The sequence below is a fragment of the Mesocricetus auratus genome, unplaced genomic scaffold (genome assembly GCF_017639785.1).
Source record: "Mesocricetus auratus isolate SY011 unplaced genomic scaffold, BCM_Maur_2.0 Super-Scaffold_100007, whole genome shotgun sequence".
Lineage (NCBI taxonomy): Eukaryota > Metazoa > Chordata > Mammalia > Rodentia > Cricetidae > Mesocricetus > Mesocricetus auratus.
In genome coordinates, this window is record NW_024429191.1 from 67,197,088 (window position 1) to 67,219,111 (window position 22,024).

General features: G+C 47.1%; 1 protein-coding gene and 1 pseudogene across 1 annotated transcript; one reads left to right on the plus strand and one right to left on the minus strand.

The window, feature by feature from the left end:
* Positions 1–1,359: 1,359 nt before the first annotated feature.
* CUNH17orf67 (chromosome unknown C17orf67 homolog) lies at positions 1,360–21,265 on the plus strand. The gene is made up of 4 exons (XM_040748020.1): positions 1,360–1,768; positions 2,736–2,836; positions 16,703–16,838; positions 20,826–21,265. Exons 1-3 carry the CDS (start codon positions 1,714–1,716, stop codon positions 16,817–16,819), a joined length of 273 nt encoding a protein of 90 aa, XP_040603954.1. The 5' UTR covers positions 1,360–1,713; the 3' UTR covers positions 16,820–16,838; positions 20,826–21,265.
* On the minus strand, positions 15,319–15,426 carry LOC121141681 (annotated as a pseudogene).
* Positions 21,266–22,024: the final 759 nt, after the last annotated feature.

Below are 22,024 nucleotides of genomic sequence, written 5' to 3' on the forward strand. Positions count from 1 at the left end.
ACCTGAGGAACCATATTAAAGGGTCACAGCATCAGGAAGAGTGAGAACCTCTGGAAGGGTTAGGGGTTCTAGCCCATGACTCTTTGGGCCTGTGGTGAGGCAGCATATTTTGCCAGGAGCACTGAGTGAATAGAATAGATCATGTGACCCAGGAGCAGAAGGGAAAGAGGAACGGAGCCAGGTCCCACAATGCCCATCAGGGCATGTTCCCAGTGTTAGGTCTCTCTGTGTAGGCTACACAGTTTTCTTTATCATTGTTTTTTTCTTTTTTAAGACAAGGTTTCTCTGTGTAGCCCTGGATGTCCTGGAACTCACTGTGTAGACCAAGCTGGCCTTGAACTCACAGAGATCCACCAGACTACTTCCAGAGTGCTGGGATTAAAGGCGTGCACCACCACTGCCCAGCATTTTTTTTTTTTTGAGACAGAATTCATCTACAAAACCCTGGCTGTCCTGAAACTCTCTATGTAGACCAGGCTGACCTGCCTCAATTTCCAGAGTGCTAGCATTAAAGTCAAGTACTATTATATCCAGGCTAGATTTCATATCTTAAGGGTTGTTCCCCCAAGCCTGGCATTTTGGGGGTGATGTCTTTAACACAGGGTCCTATGGACAGTTGGCATCTAAGCTTTGACTTGGAGCATAATGAGAACACACAGGGTACGTGTGGAGACCAGATTTAGATTCTCCCCAGTATGTATGTGTGAGCTTGGACTTGGCTTCCCATCTCTGGGTCTCAGTTTCCCCAGTTTTATGAAAGACATGGCTGGAAGTGAGAGGTCACAGTTACTGTGAGTTCCTGCTTCTCCCAAGTTCACCACACCCACAAGTGGGGTGTGCTGGTTCCTTCTCCAAGACGAGAAGAAAGAAGTTAAATGCCTTACCAACTTATCTAAAGGAGTAGAGAAAGAGGGAGGGAGAGAGAGGGAGAGAGAGAAAGGTAAAGTCAAAATTCAAAGGGTGGTCTTTCTGGCTCCAAAGCCAAGGGGAAAGTCTTTTTATTCTTTTCATTATGCTCCTTGCTTACCTACCTCTGAAATTATCAGTGTGTGTGTGTGTGTGTGTGTGTGTGTGTGTGTGAGAGATGAACTTGGATTTATAACATTTTTCCAAAATCCATTACTGAAATATGCAAATATAAGAGATGATTGTGGCTGGTGAGATATGTGGGTAGAGGTGTTTGCTGCCAAGCCTAACAATCTGAGTTCAATCCCCAGGATCCACACAGTGGAAAGCAAGAACTGACTTCGATACTCGTGCAGAGCCATGTGAATACCCGTCTACAGACACACACACACACACACACACACACACACACACACACACACACACACACACACACACACACAAAATAATCAGATGTCAGGAAAGGAATGATTACTACCCAGTGGAACAGAAAATAAGCCAAGGCTTTTGAGAAATACTCAGAAATGTTACAGAATGTGCTAGATAGACCTGTTTACATGAAATGGATACTTTCAAAACCACACTCAGGAGGTCACATTACAGAGGGATCATTTCCTGTCTCAGGATGAAAAGTCACAGGAATTCGGAGGGAAATAGTTTAACAGTCATTATTACACACTCAGAGTCAGATACGCTTAGCATCACGTGGCAAACCGTGTTAGTGAAAGTCTACACAGCATTGGGACTGACGGGGCCTCCTTCAAGTAGGGTCCGGAGCGTTCAGTCAGGGCAGAGGAGCCTGGCATCATGGAGAAGCTGTTTGTGTTGGTCTTTGCTCTCACTCTGCTGGTATTCTCCTCAGGTAGGTTCTCTCCCCAAGGACATGGCTTACTTTTGCGCTGACCAGACCATGCATGGTATATATTGATATTTTGATACACTTTCTTTTTGTAAGAGCAAGCTTCTAGAATTTCTATTATTTAAAAGGGAGGAAAATTACTTTCTTTGAAAAGCCTTAGGATGTGTTTGAGTACTATTTTCAGAAATGCTGAAGAGTCTCCAATTACATCTTCTTTTAAAGCTCATATCCGATCACAGAAGCTTGGTATGCTTTTATTATGCTAATATCTTTTAATGTTTCAATGAGCCTCTCCCACCAATAACAATTTTGTGATCGTAACTTCTCAGTGGAATGTGTGAAGACTGAATTTAACACAGACAATAGGATGGGGAAAATATGTTTTTTAAAACCATATTCAGTACTGGAGATAGCTCAGTTGGCAGAGTGCTTGCCCAGTTTTGCGTGAAGAAGTCCTGCGTTTAGTCCCAGGGCCACGTTAGTTGGACATGGTAATAAGCAACTGTAATTCCAGAACTCGGAGAATCAGAAGTTCAAGGTCATCCTAACTAAACCAGGGCCACGTTAGTTGGACATGGTAATAAGCAACTGTAATTCCAGAACTCGGAGAATCAGAAGTTCAAGGTCATCCTAACTAAACACGGAGTTTAAGACCAGTCAGCCCAAAGACCTTGCCTTAAAACAAAAACAAACGACCCCCCCCCATACATTACATAAAGGTCCACTTTAGATGAATGGGCCATTGCAGGAAATAAGAAGTAGATTCAAATCCCGAAGCTTTTGCTCCGAGTTAACCATAGTAGAAACAATTTAAAAATCCCCAAGTCCTCAGAGATGCCACACTCTTCGGGACAGATTTCTCTTTGTGTTCTAACCAAGACTGAACTTGCAAATCCCCTCTGGAGCGCTGTGACGGAGTGGGCACTCCTGGGCCTGGGGATCTCTCAAGTCTCTTCCTGGTTCTTTCTAGAAGCCTCCCCAGTACTGACAGAAAAGCAAGCCAAACAGCTCCTGAGGTCCCGGCGACAGGACAGACCCAGCAAACCCGGATTTCCGGATGAACCCATACGGGTGAGCGCTTGGCCCTGGCAATTTGATAGCACACACTGACTTCTGAATGGGCATCCATTCTGGTCACTGGGTGGGTTGTGAGATGGGGGTTCTATTACAGACCCAGGAGTGAGACACGTGTGATCTTCACCCCTGGAGACGCTGGCTCCACTCACCTACTGTGGACAGCGCACTGAAAACAGAAATAGCAGGGTCTGCGGGGCGTGCTGTGTATCCCCACATCCCGAGGGGGCTGCTCAGCATCTCCCTCTTCTGCTCTGCTGGCTCAGCAGCTGCTCCTCTTGTCTGATGCTAACCCACTGTCTGCCTCTTGGACCCCAGGCAGTCCACTAGCATCCTTAGCCAGCAGTGGCCATCTTGGGTAGGATCCTGGTACCAGCTGCCTCTGATTATGGCCTTTGTCCTCAGCTCTGCCCTGTGGGTTATGGTTTCCACTTGCCTAATCTTTCTGAGCCAGGGCACCTGTGATAGCTAATATTGATAGTTAGCACAGCGGGATCTAGAATCAGTTCTAAGATAAGCCTCTGGGTATGTCTGAGAGTTTCAAGATGGAAGACCCAACCTAAATGTAGATAGCACCGTTTTGTGGACTGGGTCCTTGATTGCATTTAAAAAGAGAAAGCAAGCTGGGTATTGGCTTTCATTTTTTTATTTTTTATTTATTTATTTATTTTTGGTTTTTCGAGACAGGGTTTCTCTGTATTGTCTTGGAGGCTGTCCTGGAACTCCCTTGGTAGACCAGGCTGGCCTTGAACTCACAGAGATCCGCCTGCCTCTGCCTCCCAAGTGCTGGGATTAAAGGCATGCACCACCAACGCCCGGCGGCTTTCATTTTTTTAAATAACATTAAAAAACTTTTCAAATCATAATATAATTACACATTCCCCACTTTTTTTTCCTCTCACCAACCCCTCTCAAATTCATGACCTCCTTTTCTTTAATTGTTGTACACACACACACACACACACACACACTCCTGAATACACAAACACTACCTACTCAGCCCGTATGCATACGATCTCAGGGTTGACAACAGATAACTAACTGGGGGGCTATTCCCTAGGAAAGACCATCTCTCCCCCTCTCAGCCCTCCCCAGTTGCCCACAGTTCTTTGTCTGGAGTTGAAGCCTTGCAAGCTCTCCCTCTTCCATGTTAGCATGTCCACTGATGCTGTCCTTGCTCAAGTCTTTGTTAGGCAGCCGTGTTGATAATAACTAGTTCATGGATGCAGTCTCTCTGACATTTCTAGGAGACAATCTCGCAGCACACTTCCTAGGCCTCAATGTGCATAATTTGCTATTTGAAAGAAGTTTATTGGGCCGGGAAAGTAGCTCAGTGGAAGAATGCTCACCTGGGATGCACAAGGCCCTTGATTTGATCCCTAGCATAGAAAAAGGAAAAAAACCATCGAAGGTAAATGCTGATAACTCAAGGCCAGACTATGTTGAGTCTTTGAATTTACTTTGCTTCTTCTCTCATTCTTTCTTTGCTTTACATTTACTTATTTAGTGGTGTGTACACACATGTGGAGGCCAGAGGTCCACTTGGGGGAGTTGGTTCTCTCCTTGTATCGTGTGGGAGCCGGGGACTGAACTCAGGTTTTCAGGGTTGGCAGCAAGCACCCTTACCCACTGAGCCCACCCGCTAGCCTGAGTCTCTGCTTTCTGTCTGTGTGGGAAGTTTCCTTACTTTACTGTCCATCATTGCACTCAGCTTTCTTTCCTGCACAGACATTGAATTTATGGCCTTGCATAAGCAGGGCAAACATCTGCCGTTCAGTTCATGCCGGCCTTTGAGGTTTTATCTGACAGTGCTTGCACCTGGCGGTATTGAGCTCTGTGGGGCAACGGCGTTGGCCCTTGCTGAAGGCTGTGTAGGCCTCCACCTGCAGGTGTTTGGACCGTTGGAGTTCAGTTTCCTGCCTCCTGCGAATGTGCTGCACTTGGCTTTGAACTCTGCCGTGTATGGTCGTCTCCCGGCTTACAAACTTCCGAGTGTACTCCTTTGCTGATGATATTGTGCCTGTTTCTGGCTTGGGGCCATCACCACCCCTGAGAACACGCACAGCTGGATCTGAATGCAAAGCATGGTGGCCCTGTGCTTGCCAGCGTGTCTTGGGATGTCAGTGAGGTCCCATCTTTGGCCAGGCAGGGTCAGGAGCTTCACAGAGGGGTGGACATCATCCAAGAACCCTTGGCTCTTGAAGAGCCAATCCTCCTTCTCCCCCGCCCCCTTTCTCTTTTTCAGACAGGGTAGGCTATCCTGGAACTCACTATGTAGATCAGGCTGGTCTTGAACTCACAGAAAGACACAGAGATCCACTTGCCTCTGCTTCCTGAGTGCTGGGCTTAAAGGTGTGAGACACCATGTCTGGCCTACACTCGTGTGTTTTGAAAAAGGTTTTGCAAAAAATATTATGTGTCAGACTATCTGAAATCCTTCTTCCATGCTCATCGTTGGGCCTTTACTTGAGCCCCTGGGCTGCTTGGAATGATGCCAGTGGAAAGCTGTCTCAGGGTCAGGTAGGATATCCCCTGGACATCATTGCAACGTGGTTGGGTTTTGTGCTGTATATATACACTGTGGAACCATCCAGGGATTTTAAGCAGGGCACTGATCTAATTAGGCCTGCTTCTCAGGAACCATTTAGAGGTTCAGGGTACAGAGCCTCTTAGATGCTGGCCTTCAAACCCTGCTGTACATGAGAAACACTGTTGACATGTCATCCATCTCCTTGTCATGGTACCCAGGAGATGGACTGGTGGATTTTGGCAAACGAGTACAGTTGTCAGCTTTTGGTGGGAAGGCATGTACTCCTGGTAACTAAGCCTAGAGCCCCACATGCTTACTGCCAATGTAACTAATGGAGATGCTGGCTAGTGGGATGGTTTTATTTTGTTTCTCACTAAGTGCCTGGATGAAAGAAAACTTCATCCGAGAATGAAGAAGCCATGGACAGGGGTGATGGGTGGTGCTTTGGGGGTAGTGTTAATTCAAAAGGAAAATGCGCATGGAGACTTGCAGTCTCTCCTCATGAAGATCTGTTGTGTGGCGTCTGTCATCTTGACTCTTGGCTTAAGCATCTCTGCGACTGGCTTCTGCCGAGTTACCAGCTTGCTGGAAACAGGTTCAGACAAGCTCTGCCCAAATACCCTGAGCTGTGACTGAAACAGTTTCTGTCTAGTTCCTACACCTAACGTGTTTGTGATGATCAGGCTGGCATCTGTCCTGGGGGAGCAGGGAGGAACGGGACCATTGATGGAGGAAGTTGTGGCCTGGAGGGAAACAGATGGCTCTGGGGAAGAAGCAGGGAGGGGCTTTAAATGCAGTAGGGCAGCCTGGAAGCAAGAGGGTGAGGCCCACTGTGTGTGGGAGATAGGAAGAGGGACCGGAGGAAGGGATATGAATGGAGCCCAAGGAAGGCAGTCTGCTAGGATCCCCTGCTCTAGGAAACCGCTGCTGCGTGTATCTGAACACTTGACGTTGGGTTTGCAGTTGATTTTGCTGCATGCTGTTTTATTCCCTGCAACCCCCAGCCACACACAACCATGTGTGTAAGTGATTTTCTGGAAGGAATGATGACTGGCAGGCAGTACACTGTGGGATGATCATGGAGGGGAAAGTCACCCCTGGAATCTAGAAGCTGCTGTGCTAGAGAGAGGAACGGGCTGTGGCGGTCATTTATAATTAACTTGGCTCTAGGTCTGCAGAGATTCTGGGGAGTAGGGTCTGGACTTCCTGGAAATGGGATGGGAGCGCCCCAGAGGCTGACATTCATTTAGGGACAAGGCATGTGGAGACAGATAGATTTTACTGAGTTGTCATAGTGACTCTATTGTGTCAGAGGACTTGTAGGTCTAATGAAGCCTCAACAAGCTCACAGAGGCCAAGACCAACCAAGCAACCCAACCTGCTTTGGACACAACTGAAGATGGGGCTCTAGAAGAGAAGGCAGAGTGGGAAGTCCTTTGAAGCTGAGATGTCCCCATAGGCTTGTGTTTTGAGTATTTATTCCTCAGCTGGCACTGGGGCCTGGCTGGGGAAGTGGTTCAGTAGGAGCAAACCTTTGAAAGTTGTACCTGGCTCCTGGTTCTTGCCCTTGGTTCACCATGATGTGAACAGTCACACACTCTTGACTGCTTTGAACTGAGATCTCTGCTTTGCCTTCCGCACCACGATTAACTAAATAAACTCTCTAAAACCACGAGCCAAAACAAGTCTTTTATAAGTCATATATATATATACATATATATATATATATATGATTATAGCTGGGTGGTGGTGGCATATTCTTTTAATCCCAGCACTTAGGAGACAGAGTCAGGTGTATCTCTGAGTTCAAGGCCAGCCTGGTCTATAGGGCTAGTTCCAGGACAGCCAGGGTTACACAGAGCAATCTTGTCTCTGCCGAAACAAAAACAACACAAAAGAATTTACATATATATATATGTATATTTTAACTTTTGATTTTTTTTCTCCCTGGGACAGGGTTTCTCTGTGTAGCCCTGACTGTCCTGAAACTCTCTCTGTAGACCAGACCGGTCTGGAACTCAAAGAGAATCACCTGCCTCTGCCTCCTGAGTGCAGGAATCAAAGGCGTGTGCTACCATCGCCACTACCACTAGGCTTATTAATATTTTCAGTGGTTTGTATTTTCATGTATCTGCATGGGGATTATGTGCTTGTGAATGCAGGTACCCAAAGAGGTCAGAGGTAACAGATTCCCTTGAGCTGGAGTGACAGGTGGTTGACAGCCACCCGACATGGGTGCTGGAAACTGAACTCTGGTCCTCTGGAAGAACAGTAAGTCCTAATTACTGAGCTGTCTCTCCCGCCTGAAGCTTCCTATCCTGTATTGTTTCTGTCAGGTACTGAGGTTGCAGTGGTGTGAAAGTAACAAATATAAAAATGATTCTGAGCTCCTCTGGAAGAGCCCCTCAGCCATGGGAATGCGTGTCTCCATCTTCAGGGCTGGATCTCAGTTCTTGCTGCCCAGTGTCGTCTCTAGAGAGCTGCTCAGGCTTGCTTCATTTGAGCTCATTGGATGGGCAGAATCCAGGCTGCCTAAATATGGCATTTGCTTTGTCTCTTAGGGCCTTCACCCCCTCCAGCTTCCGTTTCTCCTCCTTCTGTTTTATGGGTCTGCAGCTGGGTTTCCTTGGCCTGAGTCTTAGCCTTTAAAGTTGCTTAAATGTCAGAGCATCCCCGGGGCATTGCCCTCCCCGTTCCTTTGTTCCTTTAGTCCCGTGACTTGAAGCTTACCTCCGTACCGATGGCTGCCCACTTCTGCGCCTGCCTGATCTCTTTCAGGAGCTCTGGACTGGATAACTCAGCTGTCAGCTCTCTATTTGTGCTTGAATATTTAATAAGCATCTCTGATCTAACGGCTCCAAAAGGAATTCCTGACTTTACACTCTCCATGGCTGCTGCTCTCGCCTTCCACGTTGGGGCATGCGGCGCCACCCCAGCTCTAGAGCCTGGCCACTTCTAACCCTCCACCGTCCTGTGATAGCTATGAGTAGAGTAAGCAGCAACCCCACTGGCATTCCTGCCTGCCCACTGCGTCATCGGTTTCCAGTCTTCAGTTCTTTTTATCCACAGGCACTGGAGGTCTGTTTAGCCCCCATCACCTCACTGTCCCGCCTCTGCTCCAGGCTTGCTGGCCTCTGTACTGTGTCCCCACCATGTCAGGGAAGGGCACTGCTCCAACTCTCCTGCCTGCAAGGCTGGTAAGCAGGGTCCTGTTTCTGCTTTTTCTGCAATGTGGTTGCTTTCACATTTCAACGGGATGTATTCCAACTTGCCATTATTATTATTGTTATTATTATTATTTTGGTTATTCAAGACAGGGTTTCTCTGTAGCTTTGGAGCCTGTCCTGGAACTCCTTCTGTAGACCAGGCTGGCCTCGAACTCACAGAGATCTGCCTGTCTGGGATTAAAGATATGTGCCATCACTGCTCCACCCAATTTGTCATTATTAGTGATGCATATTAGAACTGTATTACCACTTACTTGCCTTTTTTTCTGAACAATGAACTTTTTAGATATTAGCCATATATGATAAAAACCCTCATACATGGGGCTGGAGAGATGGCTCAGAGGTTAAGAGCACTCCCTTGCTGTCTATAACTGTTTCCCAGGGCTTCCATGACATCTCCTGAGGGCATAAGGCATGTAGATGGTGCATGAAAATAAATGCAGGTAAATACTCATACACATAAAATAATAATAAAATACAAAACCTCTCATACACATGAATCTTTTTAGGTTCAGTGAACAAAACACACTGAGTCTCGGCTGGCAGTGGTGGCACATACCCTTAATCCCAGCACTCGGGAGGCAGAGGCAGGCAGATTTCTGTGAGTTCGAGGCCAGTCTGGTCTACAAATAGAGTCCCAGGACAGGAAAATAGCTGTTTGGAAAACAAGCAGATAACAAAACAAAACAAAACAAAACAAGTGGTCTCCATTCTCTCTGTCTCTCTGTCTTTCTGTCTCTGTCTTCGTCTCTGTCTCTCTGCCAGGGTCTTGCTATGTAGCTCTGGCTGGCTTGGGACTCACTGAATATATTAGGCTGGCCTCAAACTCAGAAATACACCTGTGTTTGCCTTCGGAGTGCTGGGATTAAAGGTGTGCACCACCATGTCCAGCATCCTATACTCCTTTAAAATGTATTATTTTTGTAGTTGTGCATGATAAATGACTGTGGATGCATGTACTGAAGTGCTCATGGATAGGATAGAGGACAACTTTGTGGAGTTGACTCTTTCCCACCTTTCTATGGGTTTCAGGGATTGGACTCTGGTCACCAAATTTATATGGCAAGCATGGCTCCCCTCTATAGAGTCACCTTGGTAGTCCAGTTTCCTGTACTCTTGGTAAAACTTTAAATAAAAATTTGCAGGTACAACTTTTGAAATGGAGGGGAAGTTTTGAAAACAAACTTGGCCTACCCATATTTGCATAAGTACCAGGTGAATATGTGTGTATGGTGCAAAAGGGACGATGTTTCTGAGTGACAAGAAGCAAAACTTTACTGTCACCTCCATCCTCTATGTGGCTTGTGTGTTTTCATTTCTTAGGGCCGCCAAAATGGGCTGCGGTGCTTAGAGCAGTAGTATTTTATTATCTCAGGAGCTTGGAGTGTGAGTCAAGCATTGGTGGAGTTAGTTCCTTCTGGTAGCTCCGAAGAATTGTCTGTTACCTGTCCTTCCACTGCCTCCTAGTGGTAGCTGGTGGTCCTTACCGTTTCTTAACCCATTACTCCAACCTGCCTGCCGTCAAGTGGCCTTCTTGCTTGGGTGATCGATGCAGTGTCTACCCTTCCCTCCTTTCAGTGTGGGAATGTTCTAGCTATGTTTCTGGATGCTGTGCTAAAATACCCTGAAAAATGTAACTTAGGGGAGAAAGGGTTTATCTGAGCTCACAGTTCCAGGTTGTAGCCTGTCACTGTGGAGAGGTTAAGGTAGCAGGAACCCGAAACAGTTAGTACATCATGTGCTGATTGAACCCGTATGTACTAAGAAAGTGCCTGGCCACTGAACTGTTATCCTAGTCTCTCACATTTCCCTCTTCAAAGGACACCCTGGCCTTTGGATAGGACCCACCTGTATGATGTCATCTTTAATTGGTAACATTGATAAAGATCCAATCTACAAAACAAAGGCTCACCCTTGTATAAGCGGGCATGAATTTAGAGGGCATACTATTTAAGCAAGCATTAAAAACATCAGTGACCCTATGTATGCTTTCAACAAGGTCATGTAGTTCGTAGTGGGTGATAGTTAGCTTGTCTGCATCTCTGCTCACGACTGACTGACTGCCATATCTTGGCCAAATTGTTTAACACCCCCCCCCACCCCTCGGTGTTCACAGCTAGGAAATGAGGAAATAATAATTGCCTTTTAGGTTCATTGTGAGGCCGGAATGAGAGAACGTGTGGGAGCACTCAGCATAGTGATAACGAGGGGGGTGATTATTTAAAGAAAAGCGTCCCGTAAATAATCCATAAAGCCTTTGTGATGGCTAGTTTTATGTCAACTTGACACAAACTAGAGTCATCAGAGAGGAGGGAGCCTCCGCTAGGGAAATCCCTCCACAAGACCAGGCTGTAGGCAAGTGTGGAGGGAGGGCATCTTCTTAGTTAGTGATTGATGGCGGAAAGCCCAGTCTATTGTGTTTGGGCCATCCCTGGGCTGGTGGTCCTGGGTTCTATAAGACAGCAGGCTGAGTGAGCCCTGAGGAGTAAGCCTGTAAGCATCGCCCTCTATGGCCTCTGCGACGGCTCCTGCCCCCAGGTTCCTGACCTGCTTGAGTTCCTGTCCTCACTGCTTTTGATGAAGAACTGTGATATGGAACTGAGTGAAATAAACCCTTTCTGTCCCAAGTTGCTTTTGGTCACTGTGTTCCATCACAGCAGTAGTAGTGACCTTAACTAAGACAGCCTCCTGCCTCCTATTTGCTTGTGAAAAAGGCAGTGTGCTCTGGCCTGGGGACGTGTTATCCCCAAGCCATCCCCGGGTTCCCTGCTGCCCTTCCAAGGTAACTGATGTTCCAGAACGTCTCACTCAAATGGAGCCTCCGCTCCTTCTCACAAGTGTCTCCATCTACCCGCGAGGCCCTCGGCTCTTCCTGGCACCCTCCTCTTCCTCCCGAAAGTCACAGTGTTTCTCTCTGTCCTGTCTGCCCTTCTGGTATGCTCACACTTCCTTATCTGCACGTTTCCTTTCTTAAGCTTCTATGACTCATCGTCTCCCTGAGTCGACAAACGTTAAATGGGAAACTCTAGCAAGGAGCAAAGCATAAAATTAAAATTGTGCACCATTCTGGGGAGGGTGATGAGATCTTGCGCTGGCTGTCTTGCTTCATCTTGCCTAGGGCGGGGGAGTCTAGTGTGTCTACCCTCTCTACAAGTCACCCGTCAGTCACTTAGTCTCTGTGGTGGTTTGAAGGGGAATGCTGCCCATAGGCTCATATATTTGCATCCCCAGCTGATGAACTGCTTGGAAGGATTAGGAGGTGTGGCCTGGTTGGACTAAGTGTGATCTTGTTGGGGAGGTGTGTCACGGGGGTGGCCTTTGATGTTTCCAAAGCCCATACCAGGCCTAGTGTCTCTCTCTGCCTGCTGCCTAGCGAGCAGGACATAAGGCTCTCAGCTACTGCTCCAGTGCCATGCCTGTCTGCTTCCTACCGTGAGGACAATGGACTAACCGGAAACCGTAAGCTTTCTTTTATAAGAGAAGCCTTGGTCATGGAGTTTCTTCATAGCAACAACAGTGACCAGGAGAGTCCTGTGTCCATCACTGGGTCCATTGCAGAATTGCTGAGCTTCTCTTTTAGCAAGCCTCCCCATACAGCCTCTGCCCTTCATCTCACTCCATCTTGCCCATAGACATTACATCATTTCATGTTCTCACGGCAAAAGGGGAAAGAGCAGTCCAATGAGCTATGTTGACAGCCCCCCCCTCCCCGCCGTGGGTGCATTTGCACTTTTACGTGTGTGCTTACGTGTAGGGAGAGACCTAGAAACCTGTGCTGCTGACCACATCCGTATGTACCTGTACCCATGCCCCAAACAGGCGTGGCCAGTGGCACAGGTGCCTAGGTCTCTCCCTACACTTAACGTGTGTGGAGGCCAGAGGCTAAGCTTAAGTATCATTTTTCAGGATTTATCATCCTTGTATTTTGAGAAAGGGCCTCTCGAAGGCCTGGAGCTCCCCAAGTAGGATAGACAGGCTGGCCAGTGAGCTCAGAGATCTGCCTGCTTTGGTGTGCCCAGCACTGGGATTACAAGGGCACACCATTATGCTTGGGTTTGTAATGTGGGCTCTGGGGATTGAACTCAAGATCTCATGCTTGCAAGGCAAGTACTTTACTAATGGAGCTGTCTGGTCTGTCGTCTTTCTTTGTCATAATTACGGATAAGTTCAGTAACCTTCTCCCTAGACAGATCCACCCAGCCTCCTCTGAGGCAGGCCCTACTCTGTGTCGGGGCAAGCACTTTACTGATTGAGTTACCTCTCCGGCTCTGCCACTTAACATTTGGTTTATTCTGTTTTATAATTAGTTGTTATCACTGGTTTCTTACTTGACCCAGCTGGCAAATTAAACTGTGTGTGTGGGAAAAGCCATAGTATACGGAAGTTCAGTTCGGCAGTTGCTTTTGCAGACATCCTCTAGGGGGGCTGTGGATAGAGAGAATGTCCTCCTCATCTACAAAACAATGTCGTACTTTGCATAAACACAGCGTCTCAAGGTGGATTTCTAGGAAAAGGCCTAGAGGGATATAATGGGTTCTCAGCCCTGTCGTCTCACTGGGGATCAAAGGAGGTGTTTTGGTGAACTTTAAATATAAAGGTTAGATTAAATATAATGGTTAGATTTTTATTTAGTTAAAAAGACTCTTTTTTATTTAATTATGCATTTGTGTGTTTGTGTGTGAGTATGTATTCTTGTGTGTGCAGGTACCTGTGGAGTCCAGAAGAGGGAGTTGGATTCCCTAGAGCAGTAGTTAAGGCAGTTGTGAGCTGCCCAAGATGAGTGCGGGGAACTGAACTTGGGTCCTTTGCACAGACCGTATGTGTTCTTCACCGCTGAGCCATCTCTCCAGTTCCCAATTTTGATATTTTTATGTCTCTCCTGTTACACTGTTCTAAATGGCTTTAGGAGAAGGACAGTTTATTTCACTTCTGGGTCTCTAGCACCAATCCAATGATTGGCATTTACTAAATACTAGTTACGTCTCCGTGCTTCCTGGGATGGGTGGGTGGGGTGCGGGGACTCAGCTGGGTAGAACTCCACTGTGGAACCTGGAGTTTATTTCAAGAAAATCTCTTCTATTGCCTCATTTAAACTCATTAAGCCTCACTTAATCTTTGGAGATTTTAGGGAAGAGGTTGTTTGCCATTTACCAGGGAGAACGATGCAAATTCTTTAAGAAAGTTGACACTCAGGCTTCAGCGATGTCTTCTGTGACCATGGTCACAAGCGCTCCTGTACCCCGGGGGTTTGCCTTCTTAGGAAGCTGGGCCATTTTGGCTTGCCTTCCTTTCAGGCATGTTCTTACTGGGTGAGGATAGATCATGCTAGCTTTATGCCAAGCAGCCTCTGTAGATATGCTTTCATGTTTAGCCCTGTGACAAATGTCCTAGGAACTCCATTAGCCTTTTGTTCCCATGGTCTCAAAGATGGTTCAGAACTACCAAGCTGTCTGTCAGTTGTACTCAGCATGTATTGGCTTTCCTGGGGCCCAGAGCCTTCGGGGATCCAGGGCACTTAACTTCTGAGCCATCCTCTAGCCTGTGTGATTACCTTGCTTTGACTAATGAGCAAAATAATTCTTCCAAATGTCAATGGATCTGTAACCCAGCCCAAATGTCATAGGAAAGGATGGTGACATCTTGGAAAACGTTCATGCCTTGATAGACTTTTGCTATGTCACTCTCGGGTCAGGTCAGGTTCTGCTGGACACTTCATTATCAGGCCACTCCAGTGAGGGTCTGTGTGCAGTTTCCATTCCAATTACCGGGAAACGATTCACTTAAATCATTACAATGGGCATTTGACACGGAACACAAATGCTGGTTTTTGTTTTTGTTTAATTTCTCCCTTCCCCAGAGAAGAGAATCTAAAGAAATGAAAACCTGTTTTCCATCTCCCTCTCCTTTCCCAGTCCAGGAACATTTGAGATGATCATTAATGCTGGGTCATTTCGGACTCGGCCAATGCAATTGTTGAATTTGTGGTTTTGAGCAGATTTGTAGTTTGGCTTTTCATCTTTGACTAATGACTGCTTTCAGGCCTTTGTGGCATATTCATTTCCCTAACATTTAAAATAAATACTGAAGTGTCATGGAAACCGGTGCTGGCTTCTTTCTTGTTCTCAGTGTGTGTCTATTTTGATGGCTTTTCTTTAGTGATGACTTCAGCTGCTGTGAAATAGATACTGACTTTTGCTTTTATGTACATTTGGCTATTACAGCAAGATGATCGACACAGATGGTGAGGGACCTTCCAAGGAGGATTTAGTAGGATAAAAAGCAATCTTTTCATGTATTCATTTATATATTTCTTCAGTGAGCTATACTGAGGCCCTACTGTGCATCAGGCACTAAGACACACACTCAGTTACTGTGGTTGTTGCCATAAAAAACAAACCAATGAATAAAACCTACCTGGGCTGGGTAGCTTGTGACATAATACTAGCTATTCAGGAGGCTAAGGCAGATCATCACTTGAGACCAGGATTTGCTTGTTTTTGAGACACCATCTCTTTATGTAGCCCTCTCTCTACTTAACATTTATTTCATAGGCTTATTTTTTATGTTACGTGTAGGAGTGTTTTGCTTGCATGTATGTGTGTGCACCATGTGAGGGCAGTGGCCCCAGAGGCCGGCATTTGGATCTGCATATGAAAGGGAACATGTGGTGTTTGTCTTTCTGGGCTTGAGTTACCTCACTCAGTGTAATTTTTTCCAGTTCCAAAAAGCAGTGGATGCAACTAAGTAGGTGGTAATGCTTGCTTTACCTGTTTGCGTGCTCTAGGCCCTCATCAAGGGGAATGTTAGCCTCCCCTCTTTCCGTATAACACTTCTTTTCTTTGGAGACAGGGCCTCGCACTAAGCCCATGCTGGCCTGAAATTCATTCTGTTGTCTGGGCTGGCCTTGAATGTACGGCCGTCTTCCTGCCTCAGCCTGCCGTGTTCTGAGATTACAGCCATGTAGCCACCTTATCTGGCTTTTCTGGATGTGTGCACACGTATGGTGTATGTGTACGTGTGTTTTCCTGCGCAGCTGTGCAGGTACAGCTGTGTGCACAGACTGGTGGAAGCCAGAGGTCCTCAGTTGCTCTCCATCTTGCTTTTTGGAGACAGGGTCTCTCATTGTCTCCAGAGCTCAAGACTTCTGAGAGACTGGCTGCCCAGCTAGCCCTGGGATCTTTCTGTCTATCTCGTCAGTACTGGAATTATAGGCATGCATCACTATGCACATTTTGTTTAATGTGGGAGCTGGGGATCTGAACTCAGGTCCTAATCTTGTATGATAAATGCCTTACTAACTGAACTATTTCCCTGCTTCATGCCCCTCCTTTACCAATTTTTAATGATTGTATTTAGTACTGGTTATAGGGTTCCTAGAGGACATTCTCATAACATAAAAACTTCAAGTTCAAACCGGGCCCTCTGTTAAAGGCTTTTCAGTGCTGTAGGAAGGTTTATGCACTTTAAGGCATTTTTGAGCTGTGTGGTAGCAGCGCAGGCCTTTACTCCCAGCATTCAGGAGACAGAGGCAGGTAGATCTTTGTGAGTTCGAGGCTAGCCTGGTCTACAAATTGGGTATTAAGATAGCCAGAGTTGTTACACAGAAGAACCCTGTCTTGAAATCTCTCTCTCTCTCTCTCTCTCTCTCTCTCTCTCTCTCTCTCTCTCTCTCTCTCTCTCTCTCTGTGTGTGTGCATGAATGTTTAGAATGTTTAGACACATATCGAAATGATTTAATCTTGTCACAAATACTGTGTGACTGAATACGCTCATTCTCTCAAGGTGAAATGCCACTTTACTGGTCTGTTTTAGAGTTACTTAAAAATATTTATGTGGTTTCATTTCACACACACTTTGCAGTGTGAAATATAATGGTTATAGCACCCAAGGTTCTTTCGGAGGGAGGCTGACCCTGCAGGCTGAACCATCTGGTTCCCTTGCTGACTGGCTTCCCACTGGGCTGTGTGAAAGACAGGCTAAGAAGAAGGAACAAGCTGGGTGTGTGCTTGGGAGGCAGAGGCAGGCTGATCTCTTTGAGCTCAAGGCTAGCCTGGTCTACATAGCGAGTTCCTAGAGTCTCTCATTGCTGTGGGTTTGTCTCTTCAGGAGTATGTGCACCACCTGCTGGTCCTGGAGCACCGTGCTGAGGAGCAGTTTCTGGAACACTGGCTGAATCCCCATTGTAAGCCTCACTGCGACAGGAACCTGGTCCACCCCGTGTAAACCACCCAGGGATGCCTTGGTATGTCCCAGGCCTTCTGTTGGAGAGGGCGACTGTGGGAAGCATGTTCATGGTGGGAAGACTTTCTGGGGCAGTGTGCTTAGGGACCAGGGTGTGAACTGCTTGTTGCTTAAGGGGTGGCAAGGGAGCCAGGCAAGAAGGAAAGTAGAGGAGCCTACTTGTCACCGAGAGCTCCCAGATGGGGTGGGGAATGGTACCTTGCCATCCACCTGCATGCAGTTCCTACAGAGACCAGAAGGGGGCATCAGATCCTCTGGGACTGGAGTTAAAGCCAGTTGTGAGCCACCATGAGGGTACTAGAATTGAATCTGAGTTCTTTAAAAGAGCAGCTCGTAACCGTTGAGTCATGTCTCTGTAATTTCCCCTCCCCCAGTTTGGAGCTCGCTGTGTTGATCAGGCTAGTCTTGAGTTCAAAGAAGTCCTCCAGTCTTTGTCTCCTGAGTACTTAAAGGCATGCACCTCAGTGCCTAGCCCTCTCTGAGGTTTTTACAGACCGAGCAGGACAGAGCATAACTGGATGGTTTATTGTGCGTGGCCACAAGAAATGTTCTCATCTTTGCCACTGCATATTGGATGCTCCCTTCAGAGTGTCAGCCGGTAGTTTGTAGAGCGCTCTCCCAGAAGTTCTGCCATTACCCTAGCGTCATCGATGGCATGCACTTTAGCTGGCTAAAGTGCATTAATGGAGCTCCTCACTCAGACACAGAAAGAGCTGGCATGGCCATCTTCTGATAACTCCCAATCCTGCAAAGTTTACACAGTCTGCTGCTTGGTGCTGTCCAAGGCTTCCCTGGGAGGCAGCCTCGCAGAGGGCAAGAGGATGCTCCCAGAGTGGAAGAGAAGTAAGGCTTGGGCTCCTTCCCTCTTCTGCTCTTTCCGACCCCAGTTCTGGACCAGCTCCTCTAGTGTGCCACGCAGCTCTAGATTTATGTTTAGAGTTGGGCCTTGGCAGCTCCTGCAAGCTAGTTTCAGCTGCTTGCTTCCAATAGGATAAAGACATAATTAATGGAGGGAACTAGAGAGTGGAGGCATTCCATGGGGCCACATAGGGAAGAGGAGCAGAGGTTCAGGGTTCCTTCTCCTGACTTGAGGCGTAGGATTAAGTAGGGGACCAGAGGCGTGCCTCAGTATGTGGCCCTGGTCAAAGCGTGGTCACTCAGTCATCATTGTCTAGGCTCCCGCCTCTTCCCAGCAGACAATTCCTTCTCTTGCAGGCGCTGGGCCTCAGTCTTTTCCTTCTCCTAGTGTGGAACTCCTAGAGAAATACTGATTTCTAAGGCTTTGTGTGAATAGCCTGATAGCCAAAGGGAGGGCCCCAATCTTAAAAACCTGTGTAGACTGGGATGACTTTGAACTCCTGATCCTTCTTCCCACAGCTCTCAAGTACGGAGATTATGGGAGTGTGCGGCCACAGTTGGTTTTGTTCAGTTCTAGGGTCAAATACAGGGCTGCATGCATGCTAAGCAGTGCTCCTGTCTGTCTGTCTGTCTGTCTGTCTGTCAAGCCTAGTGGCAAGTCTGTCTATTTTGTATAGGGTTTTGTCTGCATGTTTGCCTGCAGGTCAGAAGAGGGCATCAGATTTGATTACAGATGGTTGTGAGCCACCAGGTGGTTGCTGGGAATCGAACTCAGGACCTCTGAAAGCGCAGTCAGTGCTCTTAACCTCTGAGCCATCTCTTCAGCCCCATCTAGGCGGTACTCTTAACAACTGAGTTGCATCTTCAGCCCCTCAATTGTCTCCTGAGAATACCTTTATTTCTGCCAGGATGGCTACATACGGACATGCTCCTGACTTCCAGGCTCCATTTCCTCCTTTAAGGGAGGGCTGTGTCTTCTATCATAGAAAACTCTTGTTTGGTTTATTCTGGAAAACAGAACTGTGGGGCCGGGTGGAATGGCTCAGCTGGAAAAGGCACTTGCCACTAGGCTTGATGACTTGAGTCTGGTTCCTGGGACCCACATGATGGGAGGAGAGGACCAATTCCCACAAGTTGTGCTCCTGTCCTCTGATTTCTACATCTGCACTGTGGCATAAGCATGTACATACATATGAATGCACACACACAGATGCACACACAGACACACACAAAGATATACACACACATACACACAGAGACAAACACACACATAGACACACACACAGACACACACACAGACACACACACAGACACACACACACAGAGACACACACACAGACACACAGACACACACACACAAAGATATACACACACATACACACAGAGACAAACACACACATAGACACACACACAGACACACACACAGACACACACACAGACACACACACACAGAGACACACACACAGACACACAGACACACACACACAAAGATATACACACACATACACACAGAGACAAACACACACATAGACACACACACAGACACACACACAGACACACACACAGACACACACACACAGAGACACACACACAGACACACAGACACACACACACAAAGATATACACACACATACACACAGAGACAAACACACACATAGACACACACACAGACAAACACACAGACACACACACAGAGACACACACACAGACACACACACACAGACACACAGACACACAGACACACACACAGACACACACACAGAGACACACACACAGATGCACACACAGACACACACAAAGATATACACACACATACACACAGAGACAAACACACACATAGACACACACACAGACACACACACAGACACACACACAGAGACACACACACAGACACACAGACACACAGACACACACACAGAGACACACACACAGACACACAGACACACAGACACACACACACAAAGATATACACACACATACACACAGAGACAAACACACACATAGACACACACACAGACACACACAGACACACACACAGACACACACACAGAGACACACACACAGACACACAGACACACACACAAAGATATACACACACATACACACAGAGACAAACACACACATAGACACACACACACACATAGACACACACACAGACACACACACACAGAGACACACACACAGACACACAGACACACACACACATACACACACACACACTAAAATTTAAAACAGAATTGTGGAGTAGCTAGGGGTTCACTCTATGGCCAGTGTGGGCTTGAGGCTCTGTGTCTCAGCTCTGTGGCAAGTGACTTCTCCCTTCTCAATTTCAGTTTCTGCATCTACATATTGGGGTGACATTGTCTCTGGGCCTGGTACTCAGTGAGTGACTTATTCAGCAGAATCATGGGATTCCGTCTCATTCCAGACAGCTCCCACATACACAGAGACAAGGAAGTGGTGGTTTCAAGAGCACCCCAGCCTGGAATTAGGAGTCAAAACAGCTTACAGATCCTGAGTCTGAGTCCACTAGTCTCTGGTGGATTGGAAAAAGCTGGCCTGTCTGCTTTCTATTTCTCCTGTAAGATGTAGCTATAGGGAGCCTCTCCTTTTTATTGTCCTCAGGATCCAAATGGCCCAATGGGTCAAGAGGCTTGCTGTGCTGGGTGGTGGTGGCATTTGCCTTTAATTCCAGCACTTAGAAGGCAGAGGCCAGCCTGGCCTACAGAGTTAGTTCCAGAACAGCCAGGGCTGCCCTGTCTTATAAAACCCCCAAAATAAAAAAAAACTAAAAAAACTAAACAAAAAACAACATCATCAAAAAGAGTGCTTGCTGCTCTTCCATAGCATTTGAATGAATTCAATTCCCAGCACTGAGGTCTGGCAGCTCACAACCACCTGTATAACTTCAGCTCCAGGGAAGTCTGACACCCTCTTCTGGCTTCCTGGCATACCTGCCTCCATACACATGTGTGCTTACACAGATACACATATACATAAAGAAAATAAATCTTTCAAAATTGGTGCACACAGAGGGAATTTGCAGGAAGCAACAGCTGGGGGCTCCTTTCTTCTCTTCCACCACCACCACTGCCACTCTAAAATTATTTTCTCCCTTTTTCTTCTCCAGCAAGTTGACAGACTGTGACCCGGAGACTGCTGGGACAGAGAGAAGCTCATCTTCCATTTAATCTGAAACTGTAGACATGAGGTCTTCCGACCTCAGGAACTTGTGGTCCTTTGTGGGCAGGCCAGAAGTGGCCTTCAAGGGACATGACAAATCTATATTCTGCTCTGTTTTACTAACCGGCCCGCATCGTGAAAACTAACAGCTTGAGTCACAGGGCTCCTGAGGCTTTCCTACCAGTTTGCAAGCATAGGCGGGGTCCAAGTCCTCCTAGAGGGATGGATCTGGGGGCTGCACAACAGGCATGGGGCGGGTTGTCTGCACTGGGGACCTTGGGGGTACCCTGCTCAGAAGGGGATGGTATCCCTTGGAGCTGCTGAGTTTTGGGTCATCTGCTTCTTTTCCCCCTCTGCTGCACTAATAAAAGCTGGTGTTTGACCTTTCTGTGTGTCTGTTTTCCTACAAGGAGAGTACTGGGGATATCTTTCCCTTACCCACCTCTGTAAACCCAGTTCCGGATAGTGTAACGCTCTTTGTTATTTTTTCAAAACTTATTTAATGTTGGTTTATATGTGTAAGTGTTTGGCTGCGTGTGTATATGTACACCATGTGCTAGGAGGCCACAAAGAGGACACTGATCTCGTGGAACCGGAGTTAATGGAGTCGTGAGTCACCGTGTGTGTGTGGGGGGGTTTGAGAACTGAATCTGGGTCCTCTGCAAGAGCAGGATGACGTGCTCTTAACTACAGAGCCATCGCTCCAGCCTGTGCTGTTCTTTAAATATATGAATGGACCCTGGTGAGATGGCTAAGTGGGTGACTGTGCCTGCTGTCAAGCCTGGTGACCTGAGTTTGACCCCCAGGACCTACATGATGAGAAAAGAGAACCGACTCCTGTAAATCCCCCCCCACTTCCACAAACGTGCTGTGGCATGCTCACACCCATTCATGGGAATAGATAGACTAGATATGCATGTGATTTAAAAATGAATGGAAAAATGAGCACTTGGCAGTTTTTCACAGGGGCTGCTTTAAAAAAATTTTTTTTGAAAAGAAGGTATTTGCTCAAGATCAACCCAACAGGGCCATAACTCAACATCAAACACATGCCTAGTCTTCTAGCAAAGGTAGCAAGGCAGAGATTTCCCCTGGAAAGCAGGCTGCTTCTCTGGCCACCTTAGTCCTCACCTGTACCCCAGTCCC

Bases quoted from the DNA above. Each gene is read 5' to 3' on its own strand.
- CUNH17orf67 (XM_040748020.1), top strand. From the start codon at position 1,714: ATGGAGAAGCTGTTTGTGTTGGTCTTTGCTCTCACTCTGCTGGTATTC. The intron at 1,769-2,735 runs GTAGGTTCTCTC...GGTTCTTTCTAG, and splicing joins TCTGCTGGTATTCTCCTCAG to AAGCCTCCCCAGTACTGACA. The intron at 2,837-16,702 runs GTGAGCGCTTGG...TTGTCTCTTCAG, and splicing joins TTCCGGATGAACCCATACGG to GAGTATGTGCACCACCTGCT.